Source organism: Chanodichthys erythropterus, chromosome 2, assembly GCF_024489055.1.
Source record: "Chanodichthys erythropterus isolate Z2021 chromosome 2, ASM2448905v1, whole genome shotgun sequence".
NCBI lineage: Eukaryota > Metazoa > Chordata > Actinopteri > Cypriniformes > Xenocyprididae > Chanodichthys > Chanodichthys erythropterus.
This window is the reverse complement of record NC_090222.1, coordinates 30,963,162-30,985,021: the sequence shown is the minus strand read 5'-3', so window position 1 is coordinate 30,985,021 and position 21,860 is coordinate 30,963,162. Positions and strand designations below refer to the sequence as shown.

Below are 21,860 nucleotides of genomic sequence, written 5' to 3'. Positions count from 1 at the left end.
AAAAATGACCATAACAGTCATGATTATGAAAAAAAAGCCTAAAAAAGTATGAGGGTTGTCAAAGACTGTTGTGTTTTGAAGATTATTATTTAGGACATTCAAATGGGAGAGTCGGTTGTATAACATTAGAGCAGGCACCTGTAAGGATCTCACAAAAGCAGGTTCTTTTCATTGTTCTTTAAGTTCACTTTAACTGTCAACCCTGTTTTGGCCCAAACAAACCAAACAGACAAGGTCTCTATGCACAGAACAGTTACTGATACCAATACAACATGTCCAACCAAGGTTTGACCTCTTGGTTGAGCCTCAAAGTTGCAACACAATTCAAGGACTCAGAAACATGAAACTGGACAGCTGTCAAACATCTCAAATGGATATGAACTGCAACATGATCACATGTCAAGACATTCCTGTAAAGAGCACATATATTGTTAATGAATAAATAAAGGTGTTTACTAACTATTAGCACACCCATTTTGGGTGGTTCGCATGCTAACAATGCTGGAAAACGAGTTTGTAAATAGTGAGGAATCATTTGCTTTTATCAGAATGTTCAAAATTAATTTACCGCAAGTCAACCTGAATCATACATTGACTATACTTCCATTGTTTTTGATTTAGTAGCCATAAAAATGAATGATTCCTCATTATTTAATGCTGACCTACATGTTGTTAGCATGCTACATGTTGTTAGCGTCCATAAACATTTTCTTAATGTGTATACTCTGAAATTAAATTAATCTTATTATAAAATATCATCAATCAATGCATCTTTAGCTATGAAATAAGCTTGTAAACAAAGTCAATAGAAAACGATAAAAGAATATTTGCCTAAAGGTGCTGATTTGACTAGTTTTAAAGCGATCAGACGTTTCAGTGACCGGCGTCGGTGGCACGTGTTTGGATGGTCATTCTTCTTGGCGGGTTCTGCTCTGTACTGCGATTGGCTATTAGCTCCTGTAGCTGCAGAGCCCCTCCGCCAATGAAACAGAAGGCGGGGCAAACAGGGGCGGAGCAATCGACAATCCCCTCCCACAGCACTCGCAGAGAGTGTGCGTCGTAGAAAGTGAGCCGACCCTTCTCAAAGTCCAGACACAGTCCGAGGCGAGGTGGAAGGGGGGCAGTGAGGGGGCCAGTAGAAGTGTTGGATGCTCCACACTTGGGTAGTAAAATCTTGCCCATGCCCATTGTGAGGAAACAGAATGGAGGGGGGCAGTCTTGGGCGTCCTCTGCGCCGCTGTCATGACCGCTGTCTGGATCGTACCTACAGAGAAAAAAAAATCATTAATAATACTGCCTACAAAACAAAGTTATCCTCAGTCAACTCTTAAAAAGTTTGTTTCTCCTCACCGTGGACTTGCCATGTCTTGTGGAAGATGGAACCACTCCTGCAGTTTTGCTTCAACACCCACTCCAACCTACACACATAGAAAACAATTCTTTAAGCTTTTTCTATCATTTGGCCAAAATCTCATGTTATAAAAGATGGAAGTGCTATGCATAGGCTATTTAGTATTGGCTATGACTCGACGGCAAATGCTAAATTAAGACACTCTTCTCAAACACACAAAGCATTAGCCTTAATATATAGTGTTTTTGAGTACAGAAAATGCTGTATTCAAAGAACCAGTTTATTATGCACGGTAGAGGCAGATGGAGTTGAGGTTTTAACCGACAGTTTGAGGGTCCAATGGAGTTGGGAGGTTTGGTCACAAGTTCTTTTTAATACTTTTCATTGGTTAAATAACTATTTGCACAGGCAGGTACAAAGGGTTACAAATAGTAATGAAATGACAAAATATGGAGATTCAAGGTTTTCGCCCGATCCTCATAACAGTATGAGCACTGACAGGTGAAGTGAATAACACTGATTATCTCTTCATCACGGCACCTGTTAGTGGGTGGCATATATTAGGCAGCAAGTGAACATTTTGTCCTCAAAGTTGATGTGTTAGAAGCAGTAAAATGGGCAAGCGTAAGGATTTGAGCATGTTTGACAAGGGCCAAATTGTGATGGCTAGACTACTGGGTCAGAGCATCTCTTATGGGTTGTTTCCAGTCTGAAGTAGTTATTATCAATCAAAAGTGGTCCAAGGAAGGAACAGTGGTGAATCCCAGGGTCACAAGGTTTGTCGAGCACAACAATGATTTTGAGGTGTTGACTTGGCCTCTGAATTCTCCAGATCTCAATCCAATCAAGCATCTGTAGGATGTGCTGAACAAACAAGTCTGATTCATGGAGGCCCCACCTTGCAACTTACAGGACTTAAAGGATCTGCTGATTACATCTTGGTGCAGATACCACAGCACACCTTCAGGGGTCTAGTGGAGTCAATGCCTTGATGTGTCAGGGCTGTTTTGGCAGCAAAAGGGGACCAAAACAATATTTGGAAGGTGGTCATAATGTTATGCCTGATCGGTGTATATAAAATATAATAAAATTCATACATGTAATAACTTGAATACAGTTCTATGATGAACATGATTTTTTTTTTAAATTAAAATTAATTTTGATATTTTTGAGGGAATAATGTCAGAAATGTCATGGTGATATAATGAAGAAAAAATTTAACATTCATTAATTCAATTCTTGGGGAAAAAATAGTAATTTGGCATAATCTTATAATTTCACAGAAAAAAATCCTTTAAATATATAAAATATATATATATATATATATATATATGCAAAATTAAATATACAGTACACTACTGCTCAAATGTTTGGAATTGGTAAGATTTTTAAAGGTGCCATTGAACGTTTTTTTACAAGATGTGATATAAGCAGGGCTTGAAATTAACTTTTTTGCTCACCAGCCACTGTGGCCAGTGGTTTTCCACAGTTACTAGCCACTCAGCATTTTCACTGGCCACAATTTTGATGTTGGTAAATTACATTTTATATGATTAAAGTTACTTTATTTCGAGTCATTTTACTTGATTTAGAAGATTTAAAACCCTTTCAAACTTTTAAATGCAGATTGACCACCTAAATCAAGATTACATGGTATATAAGCTGGTATGTACAGGTGGGCAAGAGGTGGACAATATGAACATGGGCTAATATGAGAAATTTTTAAATTTTGAAGTTATTTGTGTTAGGCTATATAAAAGAACAAAGAAGCTAATTACAAAAACAATAGTAAATTAAAAATAATCTTTTTTCAGATACACTAGGTTTATAGATACACATATAGCCTACATTTATTTAACATCTTTTGTTGTTTGATTAACATTAATGACCTATTTAATTGGGCAGCTGAATGCATGGACGTAACTGATGCATATTCAGTTATTACTCACCTGTTTACGTCCACTTAAGCCATAACCGACTGTATTCACGTGAGATACTCCACACGATGGACATTTAGACATCTGTGTGCACGTGTATTTGGCTACTCAGGCACGAGCAGAACTCATCGCGCTCGCGACAGAGAGAGAGAGCGCTTCTGTTGTGTGTCATTTAGCGCAATTCCGCCTATCCCTCCTTCACTAACTGCATGTAAATAACGAATTGTGTGATTGGATTGTAATGTTGTGCTACGACGATCTTTGACGATCCTTTGGCTGTAAACTGAAATTATATTCAACCCGCCAAATTGGCTAGTGGGAGTGGCTGTCTTACCCGCCACAGCTGAAATCTACCCGCATTTGGCGGGTTGGCGGGTGTTAATTTCAGGCCCTGGATATAAGTCTAAGGTGTCCCCTGAATGTGTCTGTGAAGCTTCAGATCAAAATACCCATACCCATCATTTTTTTAACTGTTCTTCGGAGGTCTTTTAAACAAATGAGATTTATATAAAGAGGAAACAATGGAGTTTGAGACTCACTGTATGTCATTTCCATGTACTGAACTCTTGTTATTTAACTAGGCCAAGATAAATTTTTAATTCTAGGATACCTTTAATGGTTTTGATAGAAGTCTCTTATGCTCACAAAAGCTGCATTAATTTGCAGCTGCTGAATGGTAGTGCATGTTCACCTTAACCAGGTAGGAACCAGGCTCCACTGAGCATGCCCAGTAGTGTCTTCCCTGTGTGATGGAAACATCAGCCACAAGGAGGTCAGAGGTGAGGTGACATGAGGTGAGGGCCCGATCAGCTGCCTGCAACAGAGTCATCCCAGGAACACTCCGGGCGTACGTCTGCCCTTTCCCCAGCGCCACCCGCTCCGCATGCAGGCCCCAGCGCGAATCCAGGCAGAACGACAACACTGAGATTGAGGTATGCAGGAGGAGAGGAGAGGAGTGGAGGAGAGGGTTGGAAAGGCCAGGTCATAGGAAGCAGAACACAAAATGAAAAGAGGACGAGGGAGTGAAACAACATATAAACAGGAAACAGAAAGAAACAGAGGGGAGATATGTAAGGATAAGCATAAAAGGGAAGAAACAGGATTGGAAATTTGGAAAAAAGAGGGGAAACAAAGAGGATAGCAGGAACATTGTACATATTCCAGGACTCTAGGATTCAGAGGAGATCAAGCAGCTGATATTCCAGTTAAATAGGAATACAAGTCAAAGAAACAGCAGAGATAACAGGAACAAAGGAAGGTGGAGAATAACAGGAAGCACGAGGAGAAATAATACAGAGAGAAGAGCAAAAAAAAAAAAAAAGATGTGTCAAAGAGTTGTGGATAAGCACTGAGAAATATACTAACGATAAGCAACCGAATTAACTGTATGACAGAAAACAAAGAATATGATATGCACATAATAGCACAAAACAAGAACAGGTTCAGTTTGATGTAATTGAATTGTGATATGAATGGATCAATGAATAAATCACTGAATAAATCAATGATAGATAGATAGATAGATAGATAGATAGATAGATAGATAGATAGATAGATAGATAGATAGATAGATAGATAGATAGATAGATAGATAGATAGATAGATAGATAGATGAACAAGTTAGCAAACAAATGAACAAAGACAGATGTATGAATCAATGAATGGATGGAAGAATTGACATGAATTAATCATTTAATGGATAGCTGAATAATGATACGGATGGATGGATGGATGGATGGATGGACAAGGGAATAAACATGAACAAACAGAGATGAATCAGTGAATGAAATGATGGATAGATAAATAGAGGATGGATGAATTGATATAATTGAATCAATCAGTAAATTATTGAATCAATCAATGGATAGACATGAATAAACAAAAAAAAAATAGGTGAATGAATGGAAGAATGGATAAATGCAGGAAGAATAAGAAATAGAAGATATAAATTGCAAGTCAAAGTAGAATGACTGGAAAAAATGCTAAAATAAAAACGAAGCATTCAATATGTGAGAAACTGGGGAGCTTGAGGGAAATAAACGTGTCTCTGAAAAACCAATATTTTGAAGTGGTTCAAATGCAAGTGTGTTTGTATACTTGTGAGTGGATGTGTCTTACCTGGTGCAGGAGGTGTGTGTAGATACACCTCCTCACTGTACTCTCCAAACCCTGCCTTATTACAGCCTCGAACTCTCAGGACATACACACTGTCCATCTCTAGCTTGTCAATCACTGCACTGGTGCCGCCCACATCATCCAGACGCTGCCAAGAAGAGTGGCTGCCATTACTTCCTGAGCTTCCTTCAGACCATACTCTGCCCCATAATGCTCCAGCTCCACCCACTTTCCTCTGATACTCCACTGAGTAGTGCCAGGCAGGGGCGGAGTCCTGTGGGAGGCGCCAGCACAAATAAAGCTCGTTATAGGCCAAGGTCTTTTGAGTGTCAATCACAGGAGCCAATGGGGCTGAAGAAGGAAAATGAGGGGTCAAGTTAGAAATCCATGTGCATTGAAATGTTATGCTATAAATAACCTAGAAAATCAAACTCAAGGTATTTACGAATTTTGAAAATGGAGTTTTCAATTATGAAAACCTTGTATAAAGTCCATGCTGCTGAGTGCTTTGAGTTCTCTGGAAACGTCCATCTGATAGTGTCGAAATGAGGGATCAGCAGATAGAGAGAAATGCTGAAGATGTTCTATTGCTTTTACCAGCCTGAGAAGAAGAAAGATAAAAATCAAGTAAAACTTCAATGAATATAATAGAATCTCTCTGTAAACCAGTTGACTATGTGTAACATAATATACCAAGGTTTGTGTACCTTATTGAAAGTGGTTCAATGGAAACACAAAATAGGCCATTGTGGGTTTCGTATTTCATTAATGAACAGATTCACATAATCCCAGCAACAAACACCCACAAACATACAGTCTAACCTGCTGTGCGTGACTCTGGCAGCCTGCACAAAGCACGGCTGGTCGGGTTCTTTAAGAAGCTCCTGAGTGTATGTGAGCAGCCCTGCGTTTTCCAAAAGACTCTGTTTTTCTGAGAGCTGTGCGTTCAGAGCTGCTGTCCGCTGGGCACGAGCCCCCTCCATCAACATGGCCAAGGCCCCCTGACGCTCCGCCAGCACACCACGCAATTCACTCACACACTGATTCAACTGCTCCTTAGCCACTGCGCTGTTCACCTGAACACAGAGATAAAGAGATTGAACAGGACAGAGAAAGGGAAGAGCGAAGCTTGACATTTTTTTTATTTTAAATTTTTTAAATTTATTTTTATAATTGATATATTGACATATTTAAAATGTTTACATTAAATAATATAAATATTAAATAATATTTTAAAATAAATTATAATAAATAATTCTCAGTTTAATTTACATATTTTTTAATTTTCACAGTGATTCTTGATCATCCACATTTGTCATCATATTTTTTTACAAATAAATTTAGACTTTTAAAAGTCTATAATACCTCTGAAAACACAGGATATTCCTGGAGAGACAGTGACCTATTATCCACATTTAGATTTCATTTCCATACATAAAAGGAACATTATGTCTTTTTAAGTGTCATAACTATTCTGATAATTTAATAATCTAAAGATTTAATTTATTTTATATTTTATAATTCATATATTTTATTTAAAGGTGCCCTAGAACTTTTTTTTAAAAAAGATGTAATATAAGTCTAAGGTATCCGTGAAGTTTCAGCTCAAAATACCCCATAGATTTTTTATAATTCATTTTTTTAACTGCCTATTTTGGGGCGATTCAGGGTGTGTGGCCCTTTAATTCTCGTGCTCCACGCCCCAAGAGTTCGCGCTTGCCTTAAACAACATGAAAAAAGTTCAAACAGCTAATATAACCCTCAATCTAATCGCGTCTAATCGCGTAAATACAGTGTTTATTTGGATGTTTACATTTGATTCTGAATGAGTTTGATGGTGCTCCGTGGCTAACGGCTTATGCTACACTGTTGGAGAGATTTATAAAGAATGAAGTTTTGTTTATGAATTATACAGACTGCAAGTGTTTAATAATGAAAATAACGACGGCTCTTGTCTCCGTGAATACAGTAAGAAATGATGGTAACTTTAACCACATTTAACAGTACATTAGCAACATGCTAACGAAACATTTAGAAAGACAATTTACAAATATCACTAAAAATATCATGATATCATGAATCATGTCAGTTATTATTGCTCCATCTGCCATTTTTCGCTATTGTCCTTGCTTGCTTACCTAGTCTGATGATTCAGCTGTGCACATCCAGACGTTAATACTGGCTGCCCCTGTGTTATGCCTCGATCATGGGCTGGCATATGCAAATATTAGGGGCGTACATATTATTGATCCCGACTGTTACATAACAGTCAGTGTTATGTTGAGATTCGCCTATTCTTCGGAGGTCTTTTAAACAAATGAGATTTATATAAGAAGGAGGAAACAATGGAGTTTGAGACTCACTGTATGTCATTTCCATGTACTGAACTCTTGTTATTTAACTATGCCAAGGTAAATACAATTTTTGAATCTAGGGCACCTTTAAAATATTTACATGAATTTAATATTACATAATAATAAATCTTAAATTAAATAATGAATAATAAGAAAAATAAAGTATTATTATAAATAATAATTTGATTTTAGTTTAGTTTAGCCTGATTTTAGTTTACGGTCCAATTCTCACTATTAACTAGTTGCTTATTATCTTGCATATTACTGGGATATTGACTGTTTATTAGTACTTATAAAACACATATTAATGCCTTATTCTGCATGACCGTATTCTACATCCATTAAAGGATTAGTTCACTTCAGAATTAAAATTTCCTGATAATTTATTCACCCCCATGTCATCCAAGCAGTTTTTGTCTTTCTGTTTTCAGTCTTTTTTCATGTTTAAGTGTTTCTTTTCAGAAAAGAAATTAAGGTTTTTGAGGAAAACATTCCAGGATTTTTCTCCATACAATGGACTTCAACTGCTACCAATGGGTTGAGCAAAACTAGCAAATTCATTTTCCAAAAAAAAAATATTTGTATTTATTTTTTAACCACAAATGTTCATCTTGAACTGCTCTGCGATGTGCCATGCATTACATAAAAAAGTATATACATTTTTATTTTTTTTAGAAAATGACTGATAGTTTCACTAGATAAGACCCTTATTCCTCATCTGGGATCGTGTAGAGCCCTTTGAAGCTGCAATGAAACTGTAATTTGGACCTTCATCCCACTCAAAAATCATGGAATATTTTCTCAAAAACCTTCATTTCTTTTCAACTGAAGAAAGAAAGACATAAACATCTTGGAAGACATGGGGGTGAGTAAATGATCAGGAAATTTTAATTCTGAAGTAAACTAATCCTTGAATCCTACCCCATGCCTAATCTTACAAACTACCTTACGAACTATTAATAAGCAGTAATTAGGAGTTTATTGAGGCACAGGTTATACTTAATAGTTAGTTAATAGTGAGAATTGGACCCTGAACTGAAGTTCCGGAATGACTCTTGGTCATCCCCACCATCACATTTGGCCAAAATTATATTTTTGAAATTCATTTTTCAGTTATTATGATATTCAGTAATATTTCGCAACTTCCATCTTTTGTCATTCTGACAGTTAAAAGTCTGAAGCGCCAAGGAAAAAACATAGGACTTTGACAAAACCACTCCCGCTTCGTTTCTACTCTAAGCTGAAGTATGTGTTTCATAAGCACTGAAAGTGTAATTAAAACAACAGTGCTGTTTACCTCAGTCTGAGCAATGCCGCTTTCTACTTGGGTGATCTGTGCCTGTATAGAATCCTGATTGCCCAAGATGTAGTTCATCTCCTTGGTGATCTTCTCCTGTGATTTCACAACATGGAGTAAGATAAGTTACAGTAAACACTGACAAGAGCTTCTGCTAGCTGCCTAGTCACTGAGAGGAAATCCTTTCCCCTCTATCCTTGATCATTTAGAGCTATGCAGGGCTAGAGCTTAGAAAGATTAGCCCAAATAACCATTTTATACAGGAAAGAAGGGCATGTTGGGCATAATTATGATGTTTATAGTCTAAAGACTATAGAGTGTATAACAGATACCTTTAGAGTTTGGTAAGCCAACGCAATAGGAATGATCTTGTGTCCACTGTGGGATCGACGGAGTTTACAAAGTGGACACAACAGACGCTGACAAGACCTGCAGTAAAACTGCAACCTCTCCTGCTCATGTTCCACACAAACTAATACCTGCAAGTGAGTGAGAGAGAAAGAGAAGATAAATGGACAGGGGAAAAGACAGAGAGGGGGGAAATGAGATTAAGGGGAACTTTTGAGACTAATAGGTTTATCATAAATCCTTTGTGTGTCGACCGCTGTGGAAAAGAACAACATTTGAATAATTATTTGAATTTGTTTTTATATTTGGATTAATTATTTGCATAGGCTTGGCATAGGCTTTTTTCTACAAAATTTAAGGTCAATATGTTTTTCATTTTTTTGTGTTATTTAGTAGACATTTATGTAAAAAAAAAAAATCTTATGTCTTCAGGTTTTTGTGACAGGGTAGGTCTATATAATTGACAAAAATTGCTGAAAAATGCATTGTCATAGGGACAACAATATATGTTCTAAATAATAATAATAAAAAAAAAGCCAAATATATATATATATATATATATATATATATATATATATATATATATATATATATATATATATATATATTATGCATTTAAAAGTTTGGGCCAGCACAATTTTTTGTTTGTTTTTGAAAGAAGTGTTTTATGCTTACTAAGGCTGCAATAATATAGTGAAATATTATTGCAATTTAAAATAACTGTTTTCTATTTTAATATATTTTAAAATGAATTTATTCCCTTGACGGCAAAACTGAATTTTCAGCATCATTACCCCAGTCTTCAGTGTCACATGATGTGATATGATGATTTCCTGCTCAAGAAATATTTCTCATTATCATCAATGAAAACAAATGTTTCGTGATACTTTTTTTCAGGATTCCTTGATGAATAGAATATTCAAAACTTTAAATTTTGATCAATTTAAAGCATCATTGCTAAATAAAATGATTAATTTCTTACACAACAACAACAACAATCTTTTGAATGGTATATATGGCTGGTAAATTTTCTTAAAACACTGGTACTAAAAACTATTTTGGATCCTGGATGTTAACACGGTCTGGCCTGGAGTTATATGTTTGCCTCAAAGACTTTTCTGTATGTTTGTGGCCCATTAGTGGTTGTCATCTCTCAGAAGAGTCCCATGTACCTTGGGTCTGAAGCTGTGTGTGGGCAGGATGTGTTCGTGTTGGGCTCGTGGTGTGCCCCAGGGGTGGTACAGTTTGAAGCACTCGTTACAGAAGTTGGACCTGCAGTCAGCGCAGCCTTTGGTGGCCTCCAGAGCCTGAGGAGGTTTACAGAACTGACACATGACTGCCATGCTGCCAAGACTCACTGTGTGCCTGTACCTACACACAGGGTGAAAGACAGACATCAGTCATCTATTGTGCATTGAGGCTAATCTGAAAAGTAAACACGTATGGCTTGGGTTACATGTATGCAAGCTTGTTTAATTGCATTATATATGTGTGTAAATAATAGCGTGTGTTTGTTTGTGTGGTGTATTGTGCTGTAGCTTCAGCTCAGCTGTCCAAAGACTGCATAAAACAAAACATCAGCACCCTCTCACAACTTCTCTTTTAAAAGGGATAGTTCAACTAACAAATATTCACCCTCAGTGTCTTTTTTACTACACATCTACATTTCTAAGAGGAGGGATTGTTGTATTACCTATCTTTAGAATTTATTTATTTTATTTATTATAGATGTTAAAAGAACCATCATGTCTTTATTTATTTAAATATTTTAGTTATTTAATATATAAATATTTATTTTTATCTTAATGTTATGTGTGTAACTCATAGTTTAATATTGCTCCATATTTTAGGCAACAATAGAGATTTTAGATAATTATTACCAAATAGTTTTGTAAACACTTAAGGTTATGGATTTATAGTCATGTTTGAAATTGAGTGAACTTTGGAATTTAACTTGTTACCTTTGTTTGCTTGAATAAATTATTGCAATATTTAATACAATTACTTAAAGTTGAAAAAAGTGAATAATTTTATAGTGTAGTGTTTTTGTTGCCAGTGGATATGCAACAAAAAAAGTCTTATTTGGTCTTAAATGCCAGTTAAATTCATCAATGTTCACTAAAATGTGAAAAACAATTTAATTTATCTGTATAAACTGTGTGGCTATTGATTTTGCAATTTTTTTCTGATTTTCATTTCACATGCATGTTGTTAATTTTGACCATGTTTGCCCTTGTCCTTGTTTTTAATAAATTTTTACTTTTGATAGTCATTCTGTGTGTACAAGTGATTTTTATAATGTCTAAGATTACTGGGTTTAATTAAAAACCCATTTGGATTAATTTAAATACTGCAATGTAGTCATTTTACACCAAAATTTAGGTTACAAAAAACAACCCAGCGCTGGGTTCGTCCCTTTTTGACCCAGCGCTGGGTTGCCAAAAAAACCCAAATTGGGTTGTTTTTAACACAGCATTTTTTAGAGTGTATGTAAATATATATATATATATATATATATATATATATATATATATATATATATATATATACATTTTAGTTAAATCATGTCTACGATGTAACTAAAACAGGGGAATGAATTCTTTGTGGCCAAGGTATCTTCTTTTTTTTTTTTCTCAGCATGTTATGTGTAGGTTTATGTGTAAAAATTGGTCACATTACTTTGCCATCGCAACATCAAACCTGACATGTTGCATCTAAAGGCATTGAATTTTAATAGATGCCGATGCAATTTTCATTAAATAATGACAAAATTTCAGTCTGTTTTTCACATAAAGCTATCCTATAGCTTTGGAGTCATATCGACTGCTTTTATGTTACTTTTTGGGTGCTTTTTTGTTCAACAGCCTAAATTTACTTTCTTTATATGGAAAATAATGGTTCTGTTTTATGTTCCATGGAAGACAGAAAGTCAAGTTTTGAATATGTTTTGAATAATATTTTTAATTTTGAATATGACTTCTTTTGCTTATTTTAAGTTACAATTGAGTCTTGTGGTGTTTTTAGGGCCACATTTGCTTGTTTACATTTTACTATAGTATGGAATGGGAGCCATGCAAGCTCTTTACTGGAAGAAAGAAACTAAATATTTTTCTATCTTTGCCTTTTCTTGACCTCATTTTGCTATGCCAGTAAGGTAATTTGATTGGTCCACGTAGCGAGACTGCGTGCGAATATTCAAAGAGCTCTATGGAGATGTGCCTATGAATAGACGCAAGTTCAGAACATCTGATCTATTGTTCAAAACCAGTAGAACAACATTTCTGCATCTCACAGTACAGTTACCGGAATTCAATTTCAATGTAGCTCCACTTAATAAAAGCAGGAATTCTCTGAGGAAGAGTGTGTGTGTGTGTGTGTGTGTGTGTGTGTGTGTGTGTGTGTGTGTGTGTGTGTGTGTGTGTGTGTGTGTGTGTGTGTGTGTGTGTGTGTGTGTGTGTGTGTGTGTGTGTGGGTGTGTGTGTGTGCTTTTGTTTATATTACATTGTGGGGACCAAATGTCCCCACGATGTAATATAAACCTGAGTTCACCTACATCGTGGGGACCAGCCACAATGTAAATTAATTAATAAAAATACTAAATGATGTTTTTGTGAGAAAATAAAGGTGTGCACAGTTTCCTGTGATGGTTAGGTTTAGGGTTAGGGGTAGGGTAGGGGGATAGAAAGTACGTTTTGTACAGTATAAAATGCATTGCGGCCTATGGAAAGTCCCCACAATTCAAAAACAAACGTGTGTGTGTGTGTTTGTGTGAGAGACCTCTCCACTATGCGCTCCAGCGTGAGGTTTCTCAGACAATCTGCAAGCCCTCTCTCTCCCAGCTCCACATCTTTTCCGCAGGTGGGACAGGGGAACAGCATGATCACAGGAGGGGTGTCTTTACGCCGCCGTCCTGGATGTGTCCCACACACTGCACAAAAAGAGAGAGATTGAGATAGAAAATGCTGTTTCCACATTAAAGTTTCTTTAAGCCCCTATAAATCTAAGGCAGGAAGAAGAAAGGAAAAGCTAATCAATGCAGAAAGGGAACAGAATCCAGAGGCCCTGTGTGTGCTGACACATTCAGAATCAGCCCATCACCACGGCTGCTACTTTTAAATACACACACACACCTGCAAAGTGCTGCACAGATGCAATACATCTGAATGATACAGTAGCATCTATAAACTTTTTGCACAGAGCTGAAACTATGCTAAAGTCGCATCATGATGTCATCATTTTAAAGGGTTAGATCACACAAAAATAAAAATTCTGTCATTAATTACTCACCCTCATGTCATTCCACACCCCTAAGACCTTCGTTCATCTTCAGAACACAAATTAAGAGATTTTTGATGAAATCCGAGAGGTTTATGATTCGGCCATAGATGGCAATATAATCAACACTTTCAAGGTCCAGAAAGGTACTGAAGACATTGTTAAAACAGTCAACATGACTGCAGTGGTTCAACCTTAATTTTATGAAGTGACAAGAATGCTTTTTGTGCTCAAAAACAAACAAAAATAACGACTTTATTCAACAATATCTTCTCTTCTGTGTCATTCTCATATACCTTTCTGGACCTGGAAAGAGTTGGTTATTGCTGTCTATGGACGAGTCATAAACCTCTCGGATTTAAGAAAAAATATCTTAATTTGTTTTCCGAAGATGAACGAAAGTCTTACTTGTTTGGATGGAATGACATGAGGGTGAGTAATTATTGATAGAATTTTCATTTTTGGGTGAACTAACCCTTTAAATGCTATTTAATATAGTGAAATAAATAACTATTTTTAAATAAATCATTTAAATAAATAACAAAATTATTTTTAAATAAATATTATAATTAATATTATAAATTACATCCAAATAAATAATTGAATTTAAGCATTATCTAATATAATTACATTATTTTTAAATAAATCATTTATATAATTAATTTAAATAAATAAAATAATAAATAAATTATAATTATTAAATGATAATCAAATAAATAATCAAATGGGTATGATTAATTGCTTTGAGCAGAAATTATTTGATTATGGGAGATTAAAAAGACCACAGAAAGATACATGAGTTTAATAGTTATCGGGTAAAATGGTAATATAAACTATCATTCATTTGGGTAAGATATGAAATTAACAGTTTTATTCATAACAGATGCATTAAAGCAGGGGTACTCAACAGGCGGCCCGTCAGCATTAAATTTGTGGCCCGCATGCTACATATAAATGTATTTTTATTATAATTTGCGTTCAAAATTAGCGTGAATATTACTTCGGGTTTTTTTTTTTTTACACGTACATAGGGTAGGCGCAGGGCCGGCGATTGCTATAGGCGAACTAGGCGGTTGCCTAGGGCAACCAAAGGGCTTAGAGCCGGCCCTGGGTAGGCGTACAGTGCGCGTGACGCTGTAATAATCAGCAGAGAACGCGTACAGCACAGTTTTTCTAACCGCAAAGAACAATATAAACTGAAGGCACTTTGCACGCGCGCATTGAATAGTTTTTGCACTAATTTAGTTTGTCCACAAGGTGTCACAGCACTGAAACGGGCTGTTTCAGTCTGAAAAGAAACGGAGAAGACATAACAAGAGTAACAACAAACACAATAGCCGGCAGTGTTGAAAAGCGCTCGTTTGAGGGGATTAAAAGATACCAGCAACTCTATTTTAAACAAGTACAAAGACATTTTATTGTAACTATTTGAGCGAAAATGACTAGACAAGCATGAATTTCTCTAGTGCGCATGTGTCGAGCACTTGTGTTCGTGAACGCCATCAAAGACTCGAGACTTTGCGCGCAAGTAAAAAACAAAGTAACCTTATTTTTCCATGATGAAATGCAGTTGACATTCCTCAAACTTTGCAGTGTGTAAGTTGCCAAGCAGCATGAAAAACAAACCTTTTTATTCTTAATGTCAATGTGTTATAAACAGAAAGCAAGCAGAGAGCGCTCCCATTACAGATCTGTCATCACATCATTGAGCTCACGGAGAATCTTATATATCATGTTTACAACGTTGGATATAGTTAGATAATTCATGAGATTGTGATTGAACATTAAAAAGAAAAAAAAAAGATTTTTGAATTCTGACCAAATTAAATGGTAATAATAATACAAATAATAAAACATTTATTCTCTGAGTATAAATAGGTGCTATAAAAAGTGTTAAAAAGGTGTAATGGAGTATAAAAATACTATAAAAAAGTGTGATGTTTTCGTCTTACGGACAAACTCTCATCAGCCAGTGAACAACAGCCAGACCTTAAATTTCTTGTGAAAAGAATGCAGACATTTCAAATGAATAAGGATTTCTTTTCATCAGTTCTTGTTTTTCTTTATGCATTTGTACATTAAGAATACAGCAAAACAAGCTATTAATCCTTTTTTTAAAATGCCATTTATCATGTTCAGTGACACTTTAAAAAGGACACCATACTATTAAGACTTAGCTAGATAATGCCCTTTTAGTAAATAAACAATAAAACTACAAATATTTTCTTAAGTAGGCCTAAATAAAAGTCTTACGATCCAAGTTATAATTTGTGGCCCTTTGCGTTTCATTTGGTTAAAATGCGGCCATCTTGGCCTCTGAACTTGAGTACCCCTGCATTAAAGGATCAGTCCACTTTTAAATACACTTTTCCTGATAAATTTACTCACCCCCATGTCATCCAAGATGTTCATGTCTTTCTTTCGTCAGTCGAAAAGAAATTAAGGTTTTTGAGGAAAACATTCAAGGATTTTTGTCCATATAGTGGATTTCAATGGCTACAAAAAGGTTGAAGGTCCAAATTACAGTTTCCTATTCAACTTACGGAAAAAAATGAAACTGGCGCCGCGTTCGTTCCATAAGTAGAATAGGGAAGGTGTAGAACATTCAGCGTAAGCGTTACGAAGAATTCGGAAACGGAAAGTACATTCAAGGTGATATTTTGTTTATATAGCATAAACGCTTGTATTTTTTCCGAAAATTACCGATGGTTTCCCTAGATAAGACCGGTATTACTCGTCTGGTGTCGTTTAAAGCCCTTTGAAGCTGCACTGAAACTGTAATTTGGACCTTCAACCTGTTGGTAGCCATTGAAGTCCACTATAAGGAGAATAATCCTGGAATGTTTTCATCAAACACCTTCATTTCTTTTCGAACAGACGAAAGAAAGACATGAACATCTTGGATGACATGGGGGTGAGTAAATTATCAGGAAAAGTGTATTTAAAAGTGGACTAATCCTTTAAATTCAATTGAATGTTACAAAGATTTCTAATTTAATAAATGCTGTTCTTTCGAACTTTCTATCCATCAAAGAATCCTGAAACAGTGTATCAATGTTTCCACAAATATCTTAAGCAGCACAGTTGTTTTCAACATTGATAATAATAAGACTTGTTTACTAAGCAGCAAATTAGAATGATTTCTGAAAGATCATGTGACACTGAAGACTGGAATAATGATGCTGAAAATTGCAGCTTTGCCATCACTAAATCAACATCAATACTGCAGTTTTTACTGTTCTTTGAATAGGATAAATGCAGCCTTGAAGAGCAATACATTAAAAAATAATACTGACCCCCAATTTGAATGGTATTGTACAGTTTAGTGGTCACTACAAAAAAAAAAAAGACTTGACTGCAGAACTGACCGACTGATTGAGAAATCATCCCAGAGAGCCTTGTAATTTTGATCTTGGTGTCTATTAATGAACACACAAACCTGTTCTGATCACTCGGTCTAGGCGGTCTGTTTTGGGCGGAGGTCGGCGTGTCTGTCGGGGCGAGCGTGTGTTGGGGCTTGAGGTGGGTGTGTTGGGCTCTGGGGGGAGCTCGGGCGGTGGGTATCCTCTCTGAACCAGGACTTCTGCCGCACACAGCACACACACGCTGTGCATACATGGCAACACTATGGGCTGCTTCACCATCTCCTCACACACGGGACAGTGCAGCTCTCTCTCTATACTCTTCATATTGGACTAGACAAAGAAAGGGACAGTTTTAACAAATATTTAGAAGAGGAAAACATGCAATCAAACATGCAAGCACATGCAACACACTCCCTATATACATTATATATTCTGTATCAGAGATAAAGGCTTCTATATAATATAATATAATTTATATGTTTCTTGTTATGTTTCTTCATAACTGTTTGTGAAATTTACCAGCAATTTCTGAGTGAGAAAAAGTTGTTACTATACCTATTTTTTCTTTAGTGTATTTGGAGTATAACTTTTTTTTTTTTTTTTCATTTTAATGACAAACTGATTATGGATTGTGATATGGACTGAGTTTTTGTGAGGTAAACATGGGCATATGCTGGTCAGTATGAATGTGTCAAAAAGGTCAGAATATTTGCATAAAATTATTTAAATGACAAAAAAGAACACATACAAACAGTAATGTTGTTTATTAAAAGTACTTCCTTCTATCTAGTTTTACATATTACCCCTGATTACCTTTTCCCAGTAATGGAAATACTTTTATGCAACATTCAAATCATGAAGTCTGCTATGTATTCACACATATGACTGACATTTGTAGTAGCTACATTTTATTGACATTTGAGAGATTTATGAGTTGTTTCTGCTTTGACAAATCTGTTCAAATGTGTTAGTCATCTTCGGTCTTTCCAAGAGTGTGTAAAAGCAACTTTAACAGTTTTTTAACGGCAAAAGAGGGTTTGCACTGACACAAGCTGTTAGTAAATCTGGCCCTAAGTCTTTTTGTTTGAATCTCGTTTTCTTGATTTATCACGTGTACCATGTTTTACCATGACTAATATCGATCTAGCTTACTGCAGTGTGCAACAAGTGTCGCATAGTAGCCGCTGAGCGAACGCACGGAGTAGCACTATACCAACTTTCAACACACAAATGTATCTAATATGATAAGCAGCGCTGCTTTACCCTACGTGTCGTGCACATGACCGGAAGAAGCAGAAGCGGCGACTGTGGCATAATAAAAGATCTGATCTGTCTCTCATTAGTAATCGCTCAAGTGGGCTCGTTACTGCTTTCACAGCACTCGGCCCTGCTCGGTTTCATACTACAGTAATGTTAATAATCTCTCCATGAATATGATTTCTGCCAGTCCCATTGGATTCTTTTCCACCGGCTGTAGACATGAACACATCCCATGATTCCGTGAAATCAAGGTGTCATCGAGCTTCGCATTTGTTTTGCGATCTTTAGAAGTGAAAATTCACATATTGTGGCATTAACAGATGAAATACTCACATATCCCTGTGATCTCCCAGATGAAGGTTAGTGCACGTTTCTTGACCACCTTCTTCCATATGACTCATTTTCTGTTCTGACTGAAACAAGTCTCTGCAAACTACTGAGTAGGCACCAATCAGAGGCCGCAATTTTATGATGTAATCATGTAGACTTCTTACAAAGTATTTTACAGTATTTGATACAAAATACAAAGACATTTTCATCAACCCTATCAGATACAATATTTTGTATTTGAAATACGTATTTAAAATACATGTATCATAAATCCTGCCCATCCCTGGCTGGAGGTACAAAAGTGGCATTCATCAAACTCGAAAATCTTGTTTATTTTCATTCCAGCCACCCAAGGTTCATATTTGCCATTAACTTAGAGTCATAATTAAGGAAGTGAACATTTGAATTATTTTTTGAATGTGATCATACTCATAAAACAACCATGATAATTCTACATCAGTGGAATCTAAATTTAAAAATTGATAATAGAGAGCAACAGTTGGGTTAAGCCAGGTACACACTGTAAGATTTAAAATAGATTTATAATAGTCCTTTATGTCTGTTGCATGGCTTGTAAGGCATGTCACACTATAGGATCTCAGTTGTCATTCATGTACGGCAGTTAAAACACTTTAAAAACAGACCCATGCAAAAAGACTCGTCTGGAGTTTTACATCATTAATCTGTGACACGTTTGTTGACTGAGCTGCATTACATGCAGGATTGAAATGATGGCTAGCAAAGAAAAACAATCTCTAGCGTTAATGTTGGTCATGGCTTGTCTTGAAAAGAAAAATGGAACAAAGCAAAGTCGATGTGTGTGGAGCAAGTTGTTTCAATAATTGCATGATCAGGTTCTGCGCTCCTATTGTTTTTGATTTAACGGTTGTTGTAGAAGTCACACAGCAGGACTGTGCATCAAATCTTCTGACACTGCCAGAATTTCATATGATTTGATCGCAAAGGTCATTAATCAGCTGTTGGCGAACATGTCAAATAAGTCAAAGACTTCAGATTTTGGTCTAGGATCTGAGGAGGCTTTTAGGATTCTCAACATTTGTCTGACAGCCAAATCGTGGCCAAAATCATACAGTCTGAAGCTGGCTTCCTGAAGTAAAAATCCCATTCATTTTCTCCATAGGGGAATTCATTTTGAACAATAACATTTACAGATAGACCTACTGTGAGCTAGCTATAGTTATTTGATGGTTTTGTCAAACCCATTAGTCCACAATCTCTTCAAATAATCATGTTTGGAATTTCTGATGAAAAACTACATTACACTTGAATCTGCAGAGAACTAAATCAGAGAATTGCAACTAAATCTCACCAAATGAACACTTTAATGCCTGCCCACACCCACGAAGTACTGCGAATGACTTAGAGTCTTCCTACACTTTCAAACTACGTACAGTACATATCTGTATAATATGTAGGGGTGTAACGATACCCTCATGTCATGACTCGATACATGTCATGATACTGAACTCACAATATGATATTATTGCGATACTCCAAGACATATGGTAAACAGTTAACAAAAAATGTACTGTTGATTAAAATGCTAAATTTGGTATTATATTGGGGTGGAAATGAACAGGCTTGGACTTGGTGCCGGTAACCCAATACACAGGGCAATGGTGACACCAGAATAAAAATATTCATGATTCTAACGCTGAAACACTGATTTATTTTAGATGAATATGCTTGCATTCTGTCACTGACTAGATATATTTAAAATAATATAGGCCACTTTTTACAGATAAAATAAGACCCACATATATTTCCCCACTGCATTATTATTAATTATATTATATATTATATATAGTAGTTTAATGTAGTACTGACACTATAACTCTGTGAACTTTTTTCTCACACAGTAATTTTCATTTTGGGTGAACTATACACAATACAGACATACACTATTCACGATACATATTGTTGCATTTTTATATTGTGACGTGATATATAGTTACAACCCTAATAATATGCATATTTTGCAATAAATGGAAAATAAATTGTATAATCAACATGTTTAAACCACTAAACAATGTTTCTTTGCCCCCCCCCCCCCTCCTCCCTTATTAAAGCCACTGAATACACAGTCTTATGTGTTTTTGTCTGATTTTCAAAATGTTTTGCTTAAAATTAAACTTCTGGAACCTATGCTGCTAAAAAGGGGGCATTGCTGCACTCTATTAGTCTCTATCATAAAAAAAAAAAAAAAAGGTTTCCCAAATGAAAAAGAAAATACTGAAGTTCTCCCATCCTACTCAAGGAAGGTGCTCAGCTGGTTTGGCTGGTTAGCAAGATGATTTCCAATGCTGACTAGCTGAAAAGTGCCCTAAACACCTCTACAGCAGCCAACAGAGCAGCCTAGGAGACCATCAAATCAATTTAAGCTATTTTAAGCTGTTTTATGTTCAGTACCTAGCAATTATTTCCCCCAGAGCTGACAGCATATACATTTTATTCTGTCAGTAAGCCATTCAAATAATTAAATTCACCCAGCTGTCTCGTGTTCCTCTTTTATACACTGACTCTAGTTTTTCCAGTGAGTCCACGTGCCCCTCTTCCAGACGTTTCCCACAGAGGCTCTCCTGCCTCGCGGCCTCAGCCCTCTTGCATCCCGTCTCTATGGCAACATGCAGTGATAAGGCCTTTTTATATAGATTTTAAAGGCTCCTTTATTTTTCCTTTAAATTCTTCTCTTACATTTAAATAAGTGTCTGATAAGCATTAGTCATGATTCCATGAATCTATTCAATCATGTATTAACGGGAAATTAAATACGCGTATTGTGTTATATATTAGGCCTACACGCTTAAGAGCAAATATATCATACCAGAGGAAAAGCAGCCGTGGCCTACACGCGTTTTAGAAACTGGTATAGCAGAAGTGAAATAAAAAATATACTCGGTTTCTGCTTACAGGTGTTATTCATTATCGAACAAATAAATGCTCTCAGCACAGAATAGGGGGTTTACCATATTTGTTAATGTTAGATATGGATATGAAAACCACTGAAATGTCCCTTTTAGCCTATTAGAAAGCTGACCCTTAACATTGTGTGCATTTGTGTGTTAAATAACAGCCGCATGCAAATCATACGTGTAAATATGTGGTTTTAATCATGCAAATGTACTTACGCTTATGCGCACGAGGGCGTCCATTATGGATGTAAAGGTTTGCAACTCCGCATCTGCCATTGCTGAAACTATGCCGATT

The 21,860-nt window shown here is 36.1% G+C and overlaps 1 protein-coding gene across 1 annotated transcript; it reads right to left on the bottom strand.

Annotated features, from left to right (window-relative positions):
* Window positions 1-706: 706 nt before the first annotated feature.
* On the bottom strand, window positions 707-21,841 carry trim46a (tripartite motif containing 46a). Its single transcript, XM_067395979.1, has 13 exons — window positions 21,782-21,841; window positions 17,117-17,372; window positions 13,180-13,330; window positions 10,575-10,773; window positions 9,387-9,533; window positions 9,055-9,150; window positions 6,226-6,479; window positions 5,883-6,004; window positions 5,629-5,754; window positions 5,407-5,580; window positions 3,980-4,209; window positions 1,351-1,418; window positions 707-1,264 (listed from the first exon to the last, which is right to left on the bottom strand). Exons 1-13 carry the CDS (start codon window positions 21,839-21,841, stop codon window positions 874-876), a joined length of 2,274 nt encoding a protein of 757 aa, XP_067252080.1. The 3' UTR covers window positions 707-873.
* Between the last annotated feature and the right edge of the window lie 19 nt (window positions 21,842-21,860).

What these genes read in the sequence shown, in the direction of transcription:
- trim46a (XM_067395979.1), bottom strand. Translation starts at nt 21,841, where the DNA reads ATGGCAGATGCGGAGTTGCAAACCTTTACATCCATAATGGACGCCCTC. An exon ending in TGGCTTACCAAACTCTAAAG is followed by an intron (nt 9,151 to 9,386) that starts GTATCTGTTATA and finishes GTGAAATCACAG; the next exon opens with GAGAAGATCACCAAGGAGAT. An exon ending in GGAGTATCAGAGGAAAGTGG is followed by an intron (nt 5,581 to 5,628) that starts GTGGAGCTGGAG and finishes AAGGAAGCTCAG; the next exon opens with GAAGTAATGGCAGCCACTCT.